The sequence below is a fragment of the Euprymna scolopes genome, chromosome 23, assembly GCF_053919585.1.
Source record: "Euprymna scolopes isolate OS-2025 chromosome 23, ASM5391958v1, whole genome shotgun sequence".
Classification (NCBI taxonomy): Eukaryota; Metazoa; Mollusca; class Cephalopoda; order Sepiida; family Sepiolidae; genus Euprymna; species Euprymna scolopes.
In genome coordinates this window covers 104,877,140-104,897,511 of record NC_136504.1, presented here as the reverse complement: position 1 = coordinate 104,897,511, position 20,372 = coordinate 104,877,140, and the positions used below count along the sequence as shown (strand labels likewise).

The 20,372-nt window shown below is 34.2% G+C and overlaps 1 protein-coding gene across 4 annotated transcripts in view; it reads left to right on the top strand.

Moving 5' to 3' along the window:
• LOC145246113 (uncharacterized) overlaps positions 1–20,372 on the top strand; it is a 459,766-nt gene that overhangs the window by 243,855 nt on the left and 195,539 nt on the right. For all 4 annotated transcript variants that reach the window (XM_080107946.1, XM_080107944.1, XM_080107945.1 and 1 more), the window contains exon 2: positions 7,254–7,710. In XM_080107946.1, coding sequence (XP_079964072.1) covers positions 7,254–7,710 — 457 coding nt within the window. The remainder of the gene's footprint in view (positions 1–7,253; positions 7,711–20,372) is intronic.

Below are 20,372 nucleotides of genomic sequence, written 5' to 3'. Positions count from 1 at the left end.
ATGCTCTTTGTGTAAACGAATTGAGCTTAGGTATTTTGGACAATGTCAAAACATTGTTAATTCACTGCCCACATAGCAGCAACCGTATAGCACAACGGTTAGAAGCTCCGACTGTCGTTTGGGCGATCGAGTTTCAAGCCTTGCTTGAGGTAGTTGCTTGTCTAGCCGCACTGATGAGCTGTAAAACAGCGAAACAGTACTGTATGTGGAGTACTATATATATATATATATATATATATATATATATATATATATATTTATTTCTGTTGAGATATATTTTATTTCCTTATAATATAAACGAATCCTTATTTAGGAAGCTCAATGTAATTACAGAACATTACAGTGAATAAATGACAAAAGACTATATATATATATATATATATATATATATATATATATATATATATATATATATATACGGGACAGAGTTATATATATATATATATATATATATATATATATATATATATATATATATATATATACATACTAGCAAAAGTACCCGTTGTTGACTGGGTTCAAAAACAGCCCACAGAAAATGGACTCTGATTTATGAAACTATGATAGTTTATGAAAAGGAAGGGTTGTAAATTGTGGTTGAATTTGGGGGTATCAAAACCAAAGCAAAATATGATGAAAGTAAAAATAAAATAGATAAACCTCATAATTTATTATACCATGCTTGTTCACACTGAAATACTTATCACAATATTCTGTGGATCTATATTAAAAAATCTTGTTAAACTTTGTGACATATTTCCATTCTATAGAGGTCAGGTGCGAACGAACACTCCATAATTTTATTATACCATATTTCTTCAAACTGAAACATAATTATCAAAGTATACTTACGCAGATAGATATGAAAAGTCTTTATTAATGTTTGTGCCTAGTTCCATTCTATGGAGGCCAGGCGCGAACGCAGACCCCACAATTTTATCATACCATCCCTATTTAAGTTAAAACATACTTATCAAAGTATTCGTATGTACATCTATATAAAAAAACACTTGTTTTTTTTAATTTTTAAATTTTTTATTTCCATACTTTGTAGAGCAGGCGCGAACGCAGACCCCACAATTTTAATGAACCACCGTTCTGCCGGATCAAACATACCCATTCCTGTGTCTCGATACATTTTCTATCATCATATGTTATCAGGTTTTTAAAATAGTCAACCATATAGGAGCCTATTCGTGACCACACACACACACACACACACACACACACACACACACACACACACACACAGACATTCAGCTTTATATATATATATATATATATATATATATATATATATATAACTCTGTCCCGTGGGGAGGCATTTATAAATAAGAACAATCAACTAACCCTGAGTCCCATATTGCCAATTTAATGATGTTCTGTATTTTCATGGCTTCCCTGTCTTCTGTATTTACGTCATTTATTTATTTCCGTCATCCTCATCTCTAATATTTCTTGTTGTTATTGCTGTTGATGCTGTTGATGCTGTTGGATATTCGGGTATAATCTTAACTTGGGTATGCCGGTTTAGTGATAGCAAATTTTCTCCCGTGTAATTAATTCTCTTTCTCCTTGTAACCATCTCTCTCTCCCCTCTCTACCCCTCTCTCTTAATCTAAAAAAAAGAACGTACCATGTTGTAGAGATACTCATATCTGACTCTTTTAAATGGAATTCGGTCAAGCCAAGCCTTCAAGCCACCGGAAGTAGGAGCTAACAGAAACGAAATATGACTATAACAAAGGCAAGAGATGCTTATTAGTTGTAGTCTCTAAAAAAAAAAAAAAAAGCAAGGCTATAAGTAGGAGGAAAACAGTCAACAAGTTTGATGATGATGATGATGATGATGATGATGATGATGATGATGGCAATTTGGTATCGCAGTTTATATGCATGTTTGGGATATAAATAAAATAACTGAACTGCTAAAGTATTACCGTTATTGTTGTTAAAGTTTGTCGATAAAATGAACACGAGATGAAATAATGATGACGTTTAAATGCACCAAAGGCGGCAAGGAAGAATCCACGTGACCAGAAAATAACACTTTAAAAATACAACTTTATTTTAACCAGATATGTGTAGAAGAAAGAAACTTATAAAATAGAGAAAAAAAATAAGTATGAAAATATGGGGTTCATGGATATATCAATCATTTTTCCCTGAGTATATTTCTAAAATAAATTTATGATACCAATATCAAACTTTTTGTTAATTTTATGGCTTTTTTTTTAACATAGGAGTCACCACTTATCAAGGCTCAGAGGCCACTCAAGGATAAGGGTTATTGAGTGTACAGTATTCAATGGGACAACATTGTAGTAATCATTAGAAGTGGAAATTTGGTAAATTGGATTACTTAAGGGGAATGGCTCATCAAGAATTTGTTTACGTTGGACTTGAAGACGGCCAAATTGTAGTCAACTAGAAAGCAACTAGAAATGTAGATTTGGTCTCGTTTCGCCATTTTGTTTTACAACATAGTAATATTTCGAATTATTTAATCTCGAGTCTGATTATTTTGGTAAAATATTTAAGTCTACAGTCGACAAACCAATTTTGTAAGCATATCGTTTTAAACAAAAACGTAATTAATGGTCGTGTCGAAAATAGTAATATATCAAAAAATTACGAAAATGCATCGAGTAGAAAAACTGCTGTTGTGTTTTTAGTAAAAAAAAAAAATGTCTATCGCTATAGACAACAAATATTGCAGTCATGAACAAGTGATCTAAAATATTTATTTCGCAGTTATGTCCCCTGCGTGTAGACTCCTATTGTCTACTTTATACCATTTAAGTAAAATGAGATTTTACCCAATTTTGTGTAAAAATTACTTTTAACTATAAATAACTTTATATTCGATGATTTTTCGTAATTTCTGGATATATTACTATATTCGGTATGACAAACAAGTTCGTAATATTGTTTTTGTTTAAAAAATGTTTTTTTTAAAAAATCGAGGTTTAATCGGCCAAAGCAAAGTTTCAAGACTCAGTATTCCTCTCCCGTCGCGGTTAATCCCTTGAAGAAGGCCAGAGGATGAGTTGGCTGAAACGTGAAACGACCAGGAAGACGAGGGCAACAGTCTACAAAAAGAATGAATGTACACGCACGCACATACCCATGCACTCACACACATATGCACACACAAACATACACACACACACATGCAAACACACACACGCACATGCACACACTGATATGCACACACACACGCACACACATATGTACACAAGCACATGCACACATATGCACACAAACGCACGCACACACACGCACACACATGTATATAGGTAGATAGATAGATAGATAGATATGGAGATAGATAGATAGATAGATAGGCAAATATATATATGGAGTTTACATATATATGATTAACACACACGCATATATATGTGTGTTTTTGTGTGTGTGTTTGTGGGTGTGTGTGGCAATTAAGCTACACAGAATGAGAATGAAACACGGGATATTCTGTGTAGCTTAATTGCCATATATATTTTCACTACTCTACCTATGTATTGAGTACTGTTGAAGTAAATGCTAAAAATTTACGCATAAAATTATATCTTCGTATATTAATTTATGTGATTAAATGAAGTAGTCATATATATATATATATATATATATATATATATATATATATATATATATATTTAAATAGAATTGTAGAAGGCGGTAAAATGCAGAAGTAACGGGAAGACACAAGCTGAAGCAGGTGAGAAATTTATTAATACAACTTATAAATACATGGGTACATATTCATATTTTATATACGCAGTATATTTATATTTGCACAGTGATCACCTGGGAAAGTCGGTCTGGTGGTATATCCGTGTAATATAATATTTCGAGAAAGATCTCTTCGTCAGATATTTATTTGACTTTGATAAACGTGCTGCTGTAAGCAGTAACTATACCGCAGCAAATCATCGCTCGGAACTTGTGGGTAGTATATGGTTAGGATTTTATTTTCTGAATTCTTATTTTATATTTCTAAATTATTTATTTTTTATTATATTTTATTTTATTTATTTATTTATTTTTTATAATAGTTTATCTTTGGTTCAAACGTGTTGTTGTAAACAGTAAAACTATCGGGCTAAATAATTGTCCGGACCTTGTTGGTGGCTTTTTAATTTAATATGATCGAGTTTGTTTTTTTTTCTTTTACTTATTTTTATTTCTAATTTATTTATTTATTTTATTTATTTATTTTTTTTATAGTAGTTTATGTTTATATTGAGGAGATTTAATTAACTAATTTATTTGTTATTTGTGTTTCTGCGTTCTGTTTGAGGTGGTGGGAGCGTAGACTTAGAATAAATCGGTTGGTCAAGGGAGACTACTTGATGTGTTGTTCTAAGGGGGATAATCGTTACCGATATTTCTTCTCAGATGTATAACGTTGCATTACTTTTTTATGTATTTATTTGTTTGCTTATTTATTTTATTTTAGTGATATTATTCTAATTCTGGGGGTATTTTATTTAATTCGTTATGTAGTGTATATATACTCATTTATGGATTCTTGTATCTTTAATTCAATTATATAGTAACTATAATTGTTTATTTATATATGCAATGTGTTATGCTGGAGTGGTTAGAAGTTATTTCGAGAGTTTTAGTAAAAAAATTTTTATAATGTATTTATTTATTTGAGTTAACTTGGATTTCTGTTTTTGGTGTATTATGCCTTATTGTTATTTGCGATTAATATTGTTAAGTTTACTCGGAGAAATCAATTGGGTTATATTGGGGCATATAAACTTATAAATTTGCATGAGTCATATACATGTAGCCGTGTAGCCTACATGCTCGTACCATCTAATTCATATATCTTAGGCTTGCTATTTAATTGTTAAACATTGTTATTATTATTAATGTGTAGTAATCTTGAATAGGGATTGCTTATTTATTATTTTGTTTGTTTATTTATTTTCATTTATTTTAATTTAATTTTGGATTTATTTATTTTATTCTATTTTGTTTGTTTATTTATTTTTTTATTGTATTACACAATGGTGGGATGGTGTGCATTAAGTTAAGAATGAAGAGCCTAATTCATGTCGGCGATTAATCTTGGGATGTCATTTGGCAATCAGGATTGATTCTTTGATACGAAGATTGCCAACATTGCGTTCGGTGGCTAAAATATCTACTCTGATGGATTTGTTAGTGTTGCCGCATGTGTGAAGGTGTTTGCGAACAGAAGAGGCTTGTTTTTGTATGTGTTCTTTTACTCTAATGTGCAGGTGTCTCACTGAGCTACCGACGTATGATTGGTCACATTTGGTGCACTGTATGCGATATACTGTGTATGTACGGTGGCACATGTTGGTGGTGTTCATCGGGCAGTTAGTTAGGGTGCAGGGTACGTTGCTTAGGTGGGTTTTGCGTTTTGACAAATGTTGTCGTAGTGATGGCCCAGTGTGTATAAGTTGTATGTCTAGACCCTCTCTTAGTATAGCTTTGCGGATGGCTGTTGTGATCTTGTCGTTGAAATGGGGCAGCTTTAGAAAGCAGGTGTTAGAGGAAGAATGTTGCGTGCGTCTTCTAGATTTATTGAGGTTTTCAATGGTTGGTTTTGGGTATCCATTGGTTTCTAGGACTTGGTTGAATTTATTTGTGCAGGTGTTTTTATCCGCTTCGTTGCAGTATTTGTTGCGGATGCGCGCTATTTCATTCCTCGCATAGCTTATTTTAGCTTTACGGGGGAGGGCAGATTCATAGTGTGCGAAGAGATCTCTACAGGCGGGTTTCTTGTAGAATTTGGTGGATATATTACCGTCTTCGGAGATCTTGAGGCTGAAGTCTAAAAGTGCCAGGGATCTAGAGCTGTCGGGGTGCTCGATGGTGAACTCAATGTGTGGGTCGGTGTTGTTAAACATGTTAAAAATTGAGTTTGCGTCCTCCCGGGAAGATGTTAGGAGTAGGATATCCTCAACGTATCGCGTGAAGAAGGTGTAGGAGTAGCAAGAGTTGAGGGCGCGGCGTTCGAGTTTGTCCATGAATGCGATAGCGAGTAGTCCTGACAGGCTGGAGCCCATAGGCAATCCTGTGTTTTGTTTGTATGTGAAGTAAGTGTTATCTATTATTATTTCTAGGAGGTCATGTATATCAGTTCCAGTGAGGCCAAAGCAATAGAGGTTACAGGACGAAATGCAGTCGGTAATTATGTCAATTACCGGGTATGCAGGGACAGATATGTAGAGGGCGACGACGTCTAGGCTGAAGGCATATCTGTTGTGCTTGAGTTGTTCTGATGAAAGTGAACGTAACCTAGAGATGACTTCGTTAGAGCTGCTGACGTGTCCCGGGCAGGTTGGAAGAAGTGGTTTTAAGAGGTGGGAAAGAAGCCAGGAAATTTTGTAGGGTGGTCCTTTGCTGGATACTATGGGTCTTATTTTGGTGGTGGGACCTGTTTTATGGGTCTTAATGAGGTGGTAGAATGTGAGAAGTCTACTGTTTCTTGTGGTGAAGTTGTGTCTATATTTGCTAGGGATGCTCCTTTTGTTGCAAATGTTGATCCAGGCTCACCCACCTCATATATATATATATATGTGCGCGCGCGCGTGTGTGTGCGTGGAATTTACATAGTATGTTGGGGCAAAATAATATCGTTTTTGGACGTTCAACTAAAACATTATATGTAATGTATTTTTTGACATATAACTAATAATGTCCTTTATTGACGTTTAACTATATATATAAAAACGAAATTATTGTTGCACCAAGAAAATATTTGTAATTTTTTACATTGAAGCTCAGATTATATTACCTTATGTTAGTCAACATTAACCTAATTTTGAGAAATATACATACATATATATATATATATATATATATATATATATATAGATATATATATATATAGATAGATAAATAGATAGATAGATGGATATAGATACATTATTCGATTGAATTTTTTATAAACAAAGTGACACTGGTCATAACGATAGAACTACTATTTCAATCAACGTGTTGATCTCATCAGGTGACCCGGATGTATGGGTCACTGACCCATACATCCGTGTGGCATGGAGGCAATTCTTTAATGAATAAAAACTGATCGATCTTTATTTTTATTTAAAATTTAATATTTTAATTTAGGATAGCAAAACATGTTTCGAAGTCATTAGTTTAGAACAGGGGGGTATTTAGTAATAACATTATTTTATGAGTGATGGTAAGACTATAATTGAAATAAACTTCTATCGCCTGAATACGGTTTTGTCTCTCATTCACAGGTGATTTGTGCCGGCAAGCAACAACAGTGCCGCCCGTCATGGTGCCAGTTATCCCGACTTTGCAGAAGGACCTTCGCCTGCCCACGTCGATCGTCCCACTTACGTACGATGTCGAGCTGCAGCCATACATCTACGGCGCTGACCCTGACGCGTTCACCTTCGACGGCTACGTTAAGATACGCCTTGTCTGTGAAATAGAATGCAGCAACATCACACTGCACAGCTTGAAGCTGGACATCGACGAAGCGTCAGTGAAACTGCAGCAAATAGGGCGCGCCAAAGCGCCGATCATTAAAGAGATTGTCCACGACAAACGACGACAGTTTCTCATCTTCCACCTCAGTCAACCACTCAGCGAGGGTGAACAGTACCATCTACAGATGAACTTCACCGGGAAACTGGAAGATGATCTTAACGGATTTTACTTAAGTTCTTATAAACGAGACAATAAAACCAGGTTTGTAACCCTATTTAATTCATGTCAACAGTACAGTGCACGCATTTAATTATAATTTTACTAATCTACTCGCTGGCCCTTAAAGGGCAAGGTGGAAACTGTTCAAAATAAAAAGTGATTTTGAGATTATATCGTCTTTTATTGCATTGAAAAAACTTTTGAAGTGATGAGTGAAAAAAATAAACCCAGGAAGCCCCCAGAGCACTACTGCAAGCACTAATTAAAATTAAAGAGGCATTACTAAAATCAATACTAAAACTAAGTTTCTACCTACCCCCTCCTTGAAGAGAAAATATTTTTTAAGTAAGGCCTGAAAAAAAAATGTCGTCAGAATCCACAAGAGCGTTACTAAAAGCAGTAAATATGATTATAAATATGATTATAGTTATATATTGTATATTTATATTTAAATCAGTTTTTTTTTTAACTCAACGGGGTTGAATTACATTTATTTATAGGAAAAACATATAATAAGTTAGAAAAAATATTTTAGACCTTGTGTATTGTATGCTTTGATGCTTTGATTTGCAGAAAAGCGTATTTTACGACCGGGCAAGGCCAAGCGGCCTGCTAGTATATATATATATATATATATATATATATATATATATATATATATATATATTCTGTAAAAGTCTGAGGAAGCTACAGATGGCAAAAAAAAAAACGGCCGGGTAGCTGAAACAATAATGTAACTTAACACAAAGATACGGTAATAACAAAAAACTAAAACGCATATTTGCTCTACAACAGTATTGAGCACTTTCTTCAGTTTTTATTAATTACCATTTCTACTATATACATATATATACATATATATATATATATATATATATATTCTCTAAAATTATATAAATGCAATTTTGTCTGTGTGTGTGAATTCATTTCTTATAGACTCCGAAACAGTTTTTTTTTAAATTTACAGAACTTTAGTGTATAAATTTGGGGGTGGTCTTAGTAAAGTTTTGTCTCAGAATATCCCTGATAATAATCGATAATCGATAACCGAAACCGTTTTTTAAAATTATCTATCATCGGTAAAGCTATTTTCCCCATATCACTTCGCAACAATGATAAGACAACGGGCTTTGAAAATTCTACTGTGGGTAAGTTGATAGCGTATTTTTTTTTTTTTTTTTTGCATCATGTGGTCTGTAGGTTCAAACTTCGCATTTAAATTTCTTAATTCGTTTTTCATTAACCGCAAAGAATTATATAAGACTTGAAAATTTACGTGTATTTTTTTTTCTTTTGCTTTATTTTTGCATGACGTGGTCTATAGGTTCAAACCCCGCACGTAATTTTTTTTTAATGTTTTTTCTTTTTCGTTAACTGGAAAGAATGTTATTTATAAGATTGGAAAATTTACGCGTGTGTGTATATTTTAAAAATATCTATTATTTTTGCAATATAAAACTGGAATATTACGGTACTTTAATTAAACTTTATAATTGACAAGTAACTGATCCTGAAGAAATCGCAAAACAGTCTACACACATATTTAGTGTAAATGTTATTCAGAGGTTTCTTATATGTCGCTTTAACAAAACATAGGCCCCAACAATCAAACACAAGTAGTATGCCTGGCAGCATAAGATAAGGAATTTTTCGACACAGTTGACCAATTGTAAAACTATACAGCGGCAATCACATAAATTCTTACAAGGAATAGATAGTCGATGTTGATCCTGTGGTTTCTCTCGCATACAGTTCAAGAAATCATGCCCCCCCCACAACCTCACCGAAGTAGTTGGTTTTGAGCTGGAAGAGTAACTGCTAAGGGGACAAATATGAGAAATTGGATTGTTGCAGGCACGTTGCATCAACTGTATCGGGGCTATGCTAATCAGTAAGGTGTCACTATAACCGAAATTTACTAAAATAATTTTAGGATTACAAAAAAAAAAGAAGAAAATATTAGAATTACCAAAAATACATATCAAAATAAGCATAAAAAGACATCAAAGAAACCACCGAACAAAGCCGGGCAATACTGCTAGTGTATATATATATATATATATATATATATATATATATATATAAATCCTTAATCCTGTCTGTTTGTTTGCAATTTGATTAATATATACAAAACTTCCTGCTGAAAACGGTTATCTATATAAATTTTATTTACTATAAGATTTTCTATATAAATAAATAGCATCACGATCAATATATATACACTATATTGAAGGCAATGTACATAATAGAACTAATCTAATTTGCATATTATATTAAAGAAAATCTTTTTAAATAATTCGCTCAATTAAAATTACTGATTATAGCAATGTAATTGATGTAATTGTTCTACTTAAGAGTATTATTTAAAGTAAATTTATTTAAATTATTTTAATTCAAGTTATTTTGTACTATTTGCTAAACTGGCACATTTTAAGTAATTTTCACTGATATTTCACTTCCGGTTATGAACGGATATAGTTTTTAACCAAATCGAGAGATATGGTGATAAAATGATTTGTTTTAATTATTTATTTTCTATAAATGTAAAAGTTACAAATATTGATAAAAACATAAATAATTAGGCTAAGGATGATTTTATTTTTCGACGAAATATTTTAAATCGTTAGCCCTCTATTAAAGTCTCGGCTATAAATGTCGATTCATTGTAAGGTGTGAGCACGTTTACCAAAAGGTTAAAATTTATTTCCTACGGACGATTTTAAAATCATTTTTCAACTATTCACTTAACTGTCTGAATTTTATTATCGTTTCCATAATACTTTGAAAAAGAAACAAGGTAAAGTAATGCTTTTTATATCAGATATATTCCTACGCGTTTTTTTTCACTTTTTTTTCTTCGATTTTCTTTTGAGAAAGATCTTATGTTTTCCTGTCTGGGTAATTGATTTAGTTGATAATATATATTTGTGTGGGGAATTTCGACGTAATTATGGGGGGTTTTCGGGGGGAGGGGGGTGTCGCTTTATGTCTCAGCGTCACTCAAAGAAAAATAATTGCAGAAGTACAAAAATGCGGGTGTTTTTATCTGTTTAGTACTTCTGCAGTTTACGAACCGTGCTATTTTTTAGATATGATTTACAAGTGTAATTCAATTTTTGCCGTATCTTTAATCGTTTATTAAATTTTTATGTGAAAGTCCTTCCTTTATTAAAAATGGGGTACTTTTTATATACACAACCAAGCATAGTTTATCCGCAAAAATCCTAATTTACTTTTTTGGGAGCAACACAAACTGAAAACGGACCTGTACAGTTTTTTTTCTACGTAATGCAGAACTTTCGTTTACATTTTTACCAGTGGTGCAAGAAATGTCGTTTACCCAGAAGTTTTGGTTTCGAACCTGTAATTACATAAATATTAAAAGAATGCCAATTAGTATTGTGTAATACAAATATATCCGTAGCAAAGCTCGGGTAAATCGGCTAGTATATATATATATATATATATATATATATATATATATATATATATATATATATATATATATATAAAATAAATAAATAAACAATCATATATATACATATGATTGTTTATTGATTTATTTTTTATAAGCGATTCTGTGATGTTTTTTTTTTCACTCCCTGAGTACTTTAAATGCAGAGGTCATCTGCCCTTTGTTTAGATTCTAGCCGCCTCACATTTTTGGGACGTATTTTTTGTAATTAATTTATTATTTAAGTATTATTTAAATATTATTTGTAATTATATATATATGAATCATCAAGGGAGAAGTTATCTGCCCTTTGTTTATATTCTAGTCGCCTCACATTTTTGGGAGGTATTATTGTAATTAATTTATTATTTAAATATTTATTTGGATATTTTCTATGTGGATAAAATTAAATCATCTATAGACATGATGTGTATGTATACTCCTACATTTATATTTCTGTATATATGTGTGTGTATGTATGTGTGTATGTGGGTATATATGTATATATATTTATATATGTATATATGTGTATGTATCATCTGTTTTCCATTTTGTTTGTGTGTGTGCATGTGTTTGTGTGTGGGTGACTGAATACATGTATGTATGTTTAGATTGGGAATCGACCTTATACCTATCTATATATCCTGCCTCTATCTCCCTCTTACATGCACGGGCACACGCGCAGAGGTATGCGCACAAGCGCACAGGAACACGCGTACATGTGAAAATAAGAAATCACAGAGTGTAACCCATGTATACACATGCACACACGACTCCAGCCCTAAGGCACACACACACACACACACACACACACACACACACACACACACACACACACACACACACATATACGCACGCGTGCACGGGCATGGACACGCACACACGGGCACAAGCACGCATATGTGAAAAAAGAAATCACAGATCTTGCCCCACACACATTCACACACACACACAACACACAACCTTCGCCTTAACACACAAGCACACACTGACACACTCCTACACACATATGAAAAAGAAAGAAACTCATAAAAACCCATAAAAATATTCATCAAATAGACTCAAAGCCCCTCGCCCACTAAATGGACTTAACTCTAACTCATTAAACTCTTGACCTACCGCACCGCACAAAAAGTCTCAGATTGGCATTTCTCTGGAAAACACAATCACTGTTGGCAAAGATAAAATGTTTTCCAAAAGGAAATTCCAAACTTTTAACTAAAACGAACGTTTAGATAAAAATATATGAAGAGAGCTGAACAAGGCTTGAAACGCGTTATAAAAATATTTTAAAATATTAAAAAAATCATCAAAGTCTGAAAAACCTACAATTGTTGATGACTACACTCTTTTATATATATATATATATATATATATATATATATATATATATATATATATACGTTTTATTTTTTATTACCGTATCTTTCTGTCAAGTTACATTATTGTTTCAGCTACCCGGCCGTTTTTTGACCGTCTGTAGCTTCCTCAGACTTTTACAGAAATGTTCGTTGTTATGGAATGAAAGAGTGAAAGAGTGAACAGGGAAGGGGTGCGAGAAGAGCGGGGGATGCAGCTGTGTATATATGTCGATCTATGTGTTCACGAATATTGGTATCTGTGTGTGCACATGCGCTTGCATGTATGAGTGGAGATGCAGGTATGCCTGAATCAATATGCGCACATGGGCCCGTGTATACGCCCCCTCGGGGGTAGGGGAGTCGATGTGTGTATGTATCTGTGTATGAGCGAATACATGCTTGCGCACACGTACCCAATTCTAGCACCTTAAGGAAAATTTGACGTAAGCGGGAGCGACGCGGGTGTCTATGCATGCATGCATGCGCACATATGTGCATATATTTGCACGCCAGGGCGGAGATGTATGTGTACATGTGAACGTTTCTCTAAGTGTATATGTGTGTACGTGCGCAAACAATTAACAACAAATAAAAACTAAATAAACCGAATCATAGCCCCCCCCCCGCCTCCGAAACTAAGCGAACACCCAACAGGTCAAGACAAACTTATCAAGAAATCATCTCACCAACGAGACGTCAAAAACTTTAACATTAAAACTCAAATTTTAAAATAATCCCCTCCTCCTACCCCCACATATTCCCTTCCCCTCCATGTATCCCTATGCCCTCAGCCACACCAGAAGTTAACTTCCCAGACCCTCCCCCACAAGTTCCTTAAACTTCAAAACTAAAACATTACCGACACCTTTCCCCCTTGTTCCCTTCCTCTTCCCCCCGCTCTTCTCGCACCCATCCCCTGTTCACTCTTTCACTCTTTCATCCCGTAACAACGAACATTTCTGTAAAAGTCTGAGGAAGCTACAGACGCCTAAAAAACGGCCGGGTAGCTGAACAATAATGTAACTTAACAGAAAGATACGGTTATAAAAAATAAAACGCATATTTGCTCTACAACAGTATTGAGCACTTTCTTCAGTTTTTATTAATTACCATTTCCACTATATATATATATATATATATATATATATATATATATATATGATTGTTGAGCTGGATTGAATCCGACGATATGAATTAAAATGGAGGTGGAAGGACCTGAATACTCAACGTTTATTCATGCGGGCTTTCTACACAGGGATTGTCACTGAGGATTTGGGGCTATATATAATGATGGGGAGAGCAGCGTGTTTTCCTTATGTAAATTAGATGTCTATATACATATCTACATTTTATGATATGAGAATATAATAAATTAGAGTAAACTAGCGTTGTGGATTACGTCTAAAATTGAACAGTAAATAAGTTGATAAAATGAGACGAGAAAATTAATTGGGTTAAAATATCGTAGAGATTTAAAAGATTGCGTCTGGAAATATAACCGTGATAGATTAAGTAAATAAAATGAAACGACATTACGAAGGGAGTTTTTAAAAATTAGAGACAACTGAATGGGGATAAAATAACGTAGTAACTTGAAAGGTAGCGTCTAACAATAAGGATAGAAAGTGACAAAATGGCGTCTAAAAATAGACAGTGATAAAATAAAATACAGTAAATAAGTAAAATAAACATTATAAATGAAGTGAAATCACGAATGGATTTTTAATATATATATATATATTTTTTTTCTGTAAGGTCTGACGAGTATATATATATATATATATATATATATATATATATATATATATATATATATATATATATTTCAAGTTTAAACTGTGTCTAAATTGTTCTCTTTAATAATTATTTTCGACAGATAGGGAGCAACGTGGAAAACCCTTTCTTTGTTTAATTATATTGCTGGAATGGGAGATTATAGCCGACTCGATTAAACGTCGTGTGGATCTATTATGTGTGGTTAAAGAAAGTCGCTTTGTTAAAATTACAATGGTGGTCGTTCTCCATGATGTGACAAAATATGGCGTCGAGTGTATTATTGTTTTTCACATCTCGTTTGTGTTCATATATTCTTTCATTTAAATTACGTTAAGTTTCTCCTACGTATATTCTTCCACAATCAAGGCAGGGTATGGAATATATTCCGGCTTTGATGTTAGTGTTGATATTAGTCATAATTTTACGTGTTAGATCCCTAATTGTTAAAGAGTTTAGTTTTGTTATTTGAATGCCTGTCTTATTTAGGTTCTTATAGATTGTGCCTTTGTTTTTATTAGTTGGTAATGTTAGGATTTTTTCTTATGGCCCTGAGAATATGCAATGAAGAATACATCAAGGAAGAATTTAAATATATCAAACGTAGATTTATGAACTTACAATACCCTCAATATTTTCTGGCAAATACAAAAAGAAGCACTGAAAACACACCATAACCGAAACCGAGAAAATTCCACGGCAGACAATTAACATTACGAACTAATAAAAACAACGACACAATCTATAAGAACCTAAATACGAAATCACTTACCAAGCAGATTTACGTATGTGCCTTTTGTTAATGAAGTCTACGTCAGTAGCGATTAAATCAGCTAGTGTGAATTTTTACAAGTATCGCATTAGTACATGTCATGGTGATCATAGTCTGCTAATATGACGCAAGTTTAAGAAAATATTTAGTTATTTAGTCTCTCTATTCTAAGTCCTCCCAAAAGTGATTGATATGCCTTAAAGCAAAACAAAACAATCTTCTCAGTCCATTATCTCTAAATAACGCCTTCAAGAACACTCAGCGAACATCTCCGTGTATCGTTCTGAAATAATAGTTTCATTCATCTTAGATAACCAATACGAGAGGATTATTCATGAAACGCACCGAAGATGTCAACAATAGCATCTTCAGATTCATACCATATGATGACGATATGTGTGGTGGACCGCTAAAGATATGTCAGAGTTTGTAATCGGTCGTTATTCTAGCGAATCGTATTAATGATGCCACGTTTTCGAGGAAAGAAAGTCAAGGTTTTCAACAAGTTCTCTCTTGGAAGTCATACGAATGATTTAGAAAACTGATAATCTCCGTGAATATTACCGGTGTCGCTGTACTCAGTTTTTAAGTTAGAAAATAAGTTTAAAAAAATATTTATTCATTTAGTCTCTCTCTTTTGAGTGCATTCTCTCCAAATAAAACCTTTATGAAAACTTAACAAATGTCTTAGTGCGTCGCTGTGCAATAATAGTTTCATTAGTCTCAGTTAAAAGAGACAAGAGGATCATGACTAGTCATGAAACGGCGCCGAAGAGAAACAGTAATGATGAAGATACTAAAAAGGACAGCAATTGTTGTTAACGCAAATATTATGATTATGCAGAACTTGTACGAAAAATCATCATCATATAAATTACATCTAAGAAGTAAATAATTATTTAGTTTTTCTCTCCCAAATCTATATAACTAACTAAGCTAATTTGTGTGTGTTTTGTAAATGAAATGATATTACACATTAGTGACTCTATATCAGTCGCGATTAAGTTAGCTAGTGTGAATTCTGACAAGAATCACGTTAGTACATGTCATGATGACCTTAGTCTGCTAATAGAACCGAACCCAGAGTAGGGTGACGTAAAAAAAGAACGCAGAAGCAACAGAGATCAAACTACGGTAGATAAAACAAAGTCGGCATCAGTCATTTATTAAAGAGAATGTTCAGACAAAATATTTAGTTATTTAGTCTCTCTCTCCAAGATCCATTCTCTCCAAAATAAAACCTTGAAGAAATATCAGCGAACGTCTCTGTGTGTCATTCGAAAATACTAAACCAAGATGTAAATATCGACATAAAAAGAAAAATACTGGGGAAACCAATGCAAACAATAGAATCTTTAGTTTCATACGATATGATGATGGCCTAATGTGTGGCGTAGATGAGGACGGATTGCTAAGGATATGCCAGAAGTTGTAATCAGTCGTTATTCTAGCGAATTATATTTCGTTTAACACATGTTTTACATGGTGACATACAGTGGCACCATAAAGAAAGTCTGCGCTTGTTATTTAAAAAAAAAAACGCAAATTTAAGCTAAACTGAATGTAACTGTTTAAACAACCCATACCTCATTTGATTCACCTTTTATTCCTCTATAATTTTACCTTATCATATTTGACTTTTAATTGAAGTAATCTAGTGTTGACGTCAATTTAAAAAATAAACTTCAAATAAAGAAGGCAAAAAGAAACTCCGCACTATGGAAAATCGTTATTTAAATGTAACTTTAGGACATTAATGCAACACAATTACAACAAGAACACAATGAACTAGTTAATATTTAGTACCATAGTCCTTCTGTAAATTTGACAGTCCGCAATTTTTTGGTCATTTCTTGAATTAGACTGCGGCAATACTCTGGTAAAAAGCATCCAATTTCACTAATTTTTGTCCAAAGTTTTTCCAGATTTAAAAATTTTATCATTGTGTAACTGTTGATTGGTGTAATACCATACGTTTTTGATAGTATTCAGATTTGGAGATTTTGCAGGCCAAACCAAACACGGAATATCATGAAGCTCTTGACATTAACAACTGTATTAATGGGAGCATTATCCTGCATGAAAATGGGATTATCATCCAAATTTCGGCTAAAGGTCAAAAATACTCACTCAGCATATTAATGTACTTGGTCGAATTAATTCGACCTTGCAAGCAACCTATAGGCCCTATACCATTGGCACTAATGACGCCCTACACAAAAACTGAACCTCCACCACCTTACAGCGTTGAAACTGAGAAGCTAGGATTAAATTCTTCGTCTTTCCTTCGACCAACCATCGCTGCCTAGCTTATTTAACTTGCTTTCGTTACTAAAAATCGCTTTAAACCAATATAAAGAATTATAATCTTCATTGCATCTAACGAAGTCCAGGCGGCGCTTTCTGTTCTTTACAGAAATATTGCCTAGCATCTTGCAACACAGCCTCGCAAATTAAATACATTCAATATGTTCTTAACTGTTGAAAGAGCGCACTTTTTGACAAGCTTACACGTTTGTTGGATTTGGGGAGCCGTTTCAAATCTGTTTCTTAGGCTGCGGATCAGTGTTTTCCCTGTAAGAAGTAACTCTAGGACAACCAGATTTAAGGGCATCACCAACACTGCCGGTGTTTTGGTGATTTTCGTTCATACTGTTTCTCAACACATTTCAATCTATTGCCGATTTCTAGATTGGATAAACCAGAAAAGTAGAGATTAATGAGAACCTGACGATCACTAAGAGAATGTCGATGCATATGGACTAAATGTTACGTTTTATAACCTGGAATAACAATTACGATTAAAGATACTTTGTTGCCTAAAAGGTGGATACTTTAAGCTGGTTTTAAGCTCATTTGTTGCTGCGGAGTTTCTTTTTGCCTTCTCGATTTGAAGGCATTTTTTTAATTGACGAGAACACTAGGATACTTCAGTTAAAAGTAAAATATAAACCAGTAAAATTATAGAGCAATAAAAGGCGAATCAAATGAGGTACAGATTGTTTAAACATTAAATTTATCTTTAATTTGCGGTTTTTGAAAAAAATGACAAGTGCGGACTTTCTTTTTGGCGCAACTGTATGTTTGACATATGTTGGGTTACATATTAAAGGTTGAAATACGGTAAACAAAACAAAGTCGAACAGTGACAAATGATGTCACGTTTTCGAGGAGAGAAAGTTAAGTTTTCTGATACTTCATACTAATGATGTAGAAAACTGATAATCTCGGTGAATGTTACCAATGGCGTTGTTCGTCTGAGTCACTCAGCCTTTTAAGTTTGAGAGTTTTTTTTTTTTTAATTATGTTCACTCCTTACAAAGCATAATGCCACTTGGACGTAAGGGGCTACTATTTGAGGTCATGTCTTGGAAAGATTAACAAGATATTTGTTTATGTTACATTTAAACTTTTGCATAGCAGCACAGTCAGGAAAGCAGGCAGCGGGAAGAGAATTCTAAAATCTAGCTGTTCGAATGAAGAAACTATTAGAATAGAAAGCTTTTTGGCATTTAGGGACATTTAGCAGTGAAGAGTGAGATCTTATTGCTAAGCGGGTTTGTCGGGGATATGTACGTCGAGGGGGCACAAGTTAAACAAGTTCATATGAACACATTCCATTAAAATATTTGTAAAATGGCACAGAGATGCAACATTGCGGCGATGGGACAGGGGCTGGAGCTTTGTTGATAAAATGGGGCCGATTAGATTGACAACTCTTTTTTTTACCCTATCTAAGAGAGAGATTTGTGGTAGATGCACCAGCCCAGATGTGGCAAAAATACTCCATGCATGGGCGAAGGTAGCCTTGTAGAGGTACTGGATACTCTCAGGTGTGAGTAGTCTTCTAGCTCGATAGAGGGAGCCCACCTTATTTGCAGCAGCCTTTGCAGTTAGTCTAAGAAATAATAAAAAAATAGTTATTTAGTCTCTCTCTCCCAAGTCCATTCTCCCCAAATAAAACCTTGAAGAAAACTCAGCAAACATCTATGTGTGTCATTCTGCCATAATAGTTTCATTCGTCTTAGTTAAAGAGACGAGAGGATCACGGCCGTTCACGAAACGGCAACGAAAATATAACTTTAGAGAACTTATACAAAAAGTCATGAATCCAAGTATTCTATTATTTATATTGGTTTGCGCGATATAATTTGTAGTCAAAATTATTCATAGAAAGATACAAGAAACCTACGGGAGGTACCATATGAAGGTTTTAAACATTCTAAGTGAAAGGGATTTTGTGCAGAACGAGCTGAATTCTAACTTGGGACACCCAGGTAGTCCGTGCCGTGTCGTTAACCACTTAATCACTGTAATCTATTAGATAAATCTTACCCGTCTGTTTAAATGTATGTATGTATGTATGTATGTATGTATGTATGTATGTATGTGTGTGTGTGTCAGGTCATTTCATATGCTACTGGTACCATGTAACCCAGTACTACCTGCCTCATGATTGGGTCACCAGCGACTAAACTGGTTCCCCCACCAAACTTGTTTGGTGAGGAGGGTGGCTAGTTTCCCTGAAGGATTAAAAACAAGACCTTCCAAAGGGCAAATGAACCCTTTTTCGGGGTCAACGGCCAACTAGCACCGTGTGTGTTTGTGTGTATGTATGTGTGTGTTGGGGTGGAGAGGGCTCCTGTAAGCTGTGGTGAAGGCAACCTTTCTAGGAGAAGCAAATCTCTGATTAAAAAAAACCATAAAGCGGGAGACCAGTACCCGCATTAAGCTGGTCTGTAGTTTAACTTGTTGCTGGCTATCTTGCTCTTGCTCTTGCTTGTTGCTGGATCTCAACATTTTGAACAGAGAGAGAGAGAGAGAGAGAGAGAGAGAGAGAGAGAGAGAGAGAGAGAGAGAGAGAGACTTAGCTGTCGTACAAAGCTAAGACTCTGTAACATCATCTGTGTATAGATATTCTCTCAGGCATTAAAATGGTCCCGTGGCGATGGAAGTCATTTTTGGGCTCATTGACTTTTGAGTGTCTGAGGGAGTGGCACTCGTTTGACAAGACGTTGCAATCATCATGTATGCATGTATGTATGTCTCGCACAAACTTTCGACAGAGGCGACGGATCCTTACAAGATCGGTATCATTTTGAAGCTCGACATTTCGAACGACAAATATCGAAAAATTGGCCGAAAACATTAATTCCTTCACTCTAAACTGGCCAGTTTTGTACACTGAAGGGGTCGATTTTTGCTAAGCAGTTTTGCAAGTCATCGTATCTGTTGGATTGACTTTGCCTAATTTTTACGCCTCGGACTTCCGATCGCGTCATGGAACATCGGTAAGACATCAGATTTTCTTTCACTTTCTTTTCCGTCACGGGTTCAAGCCTGC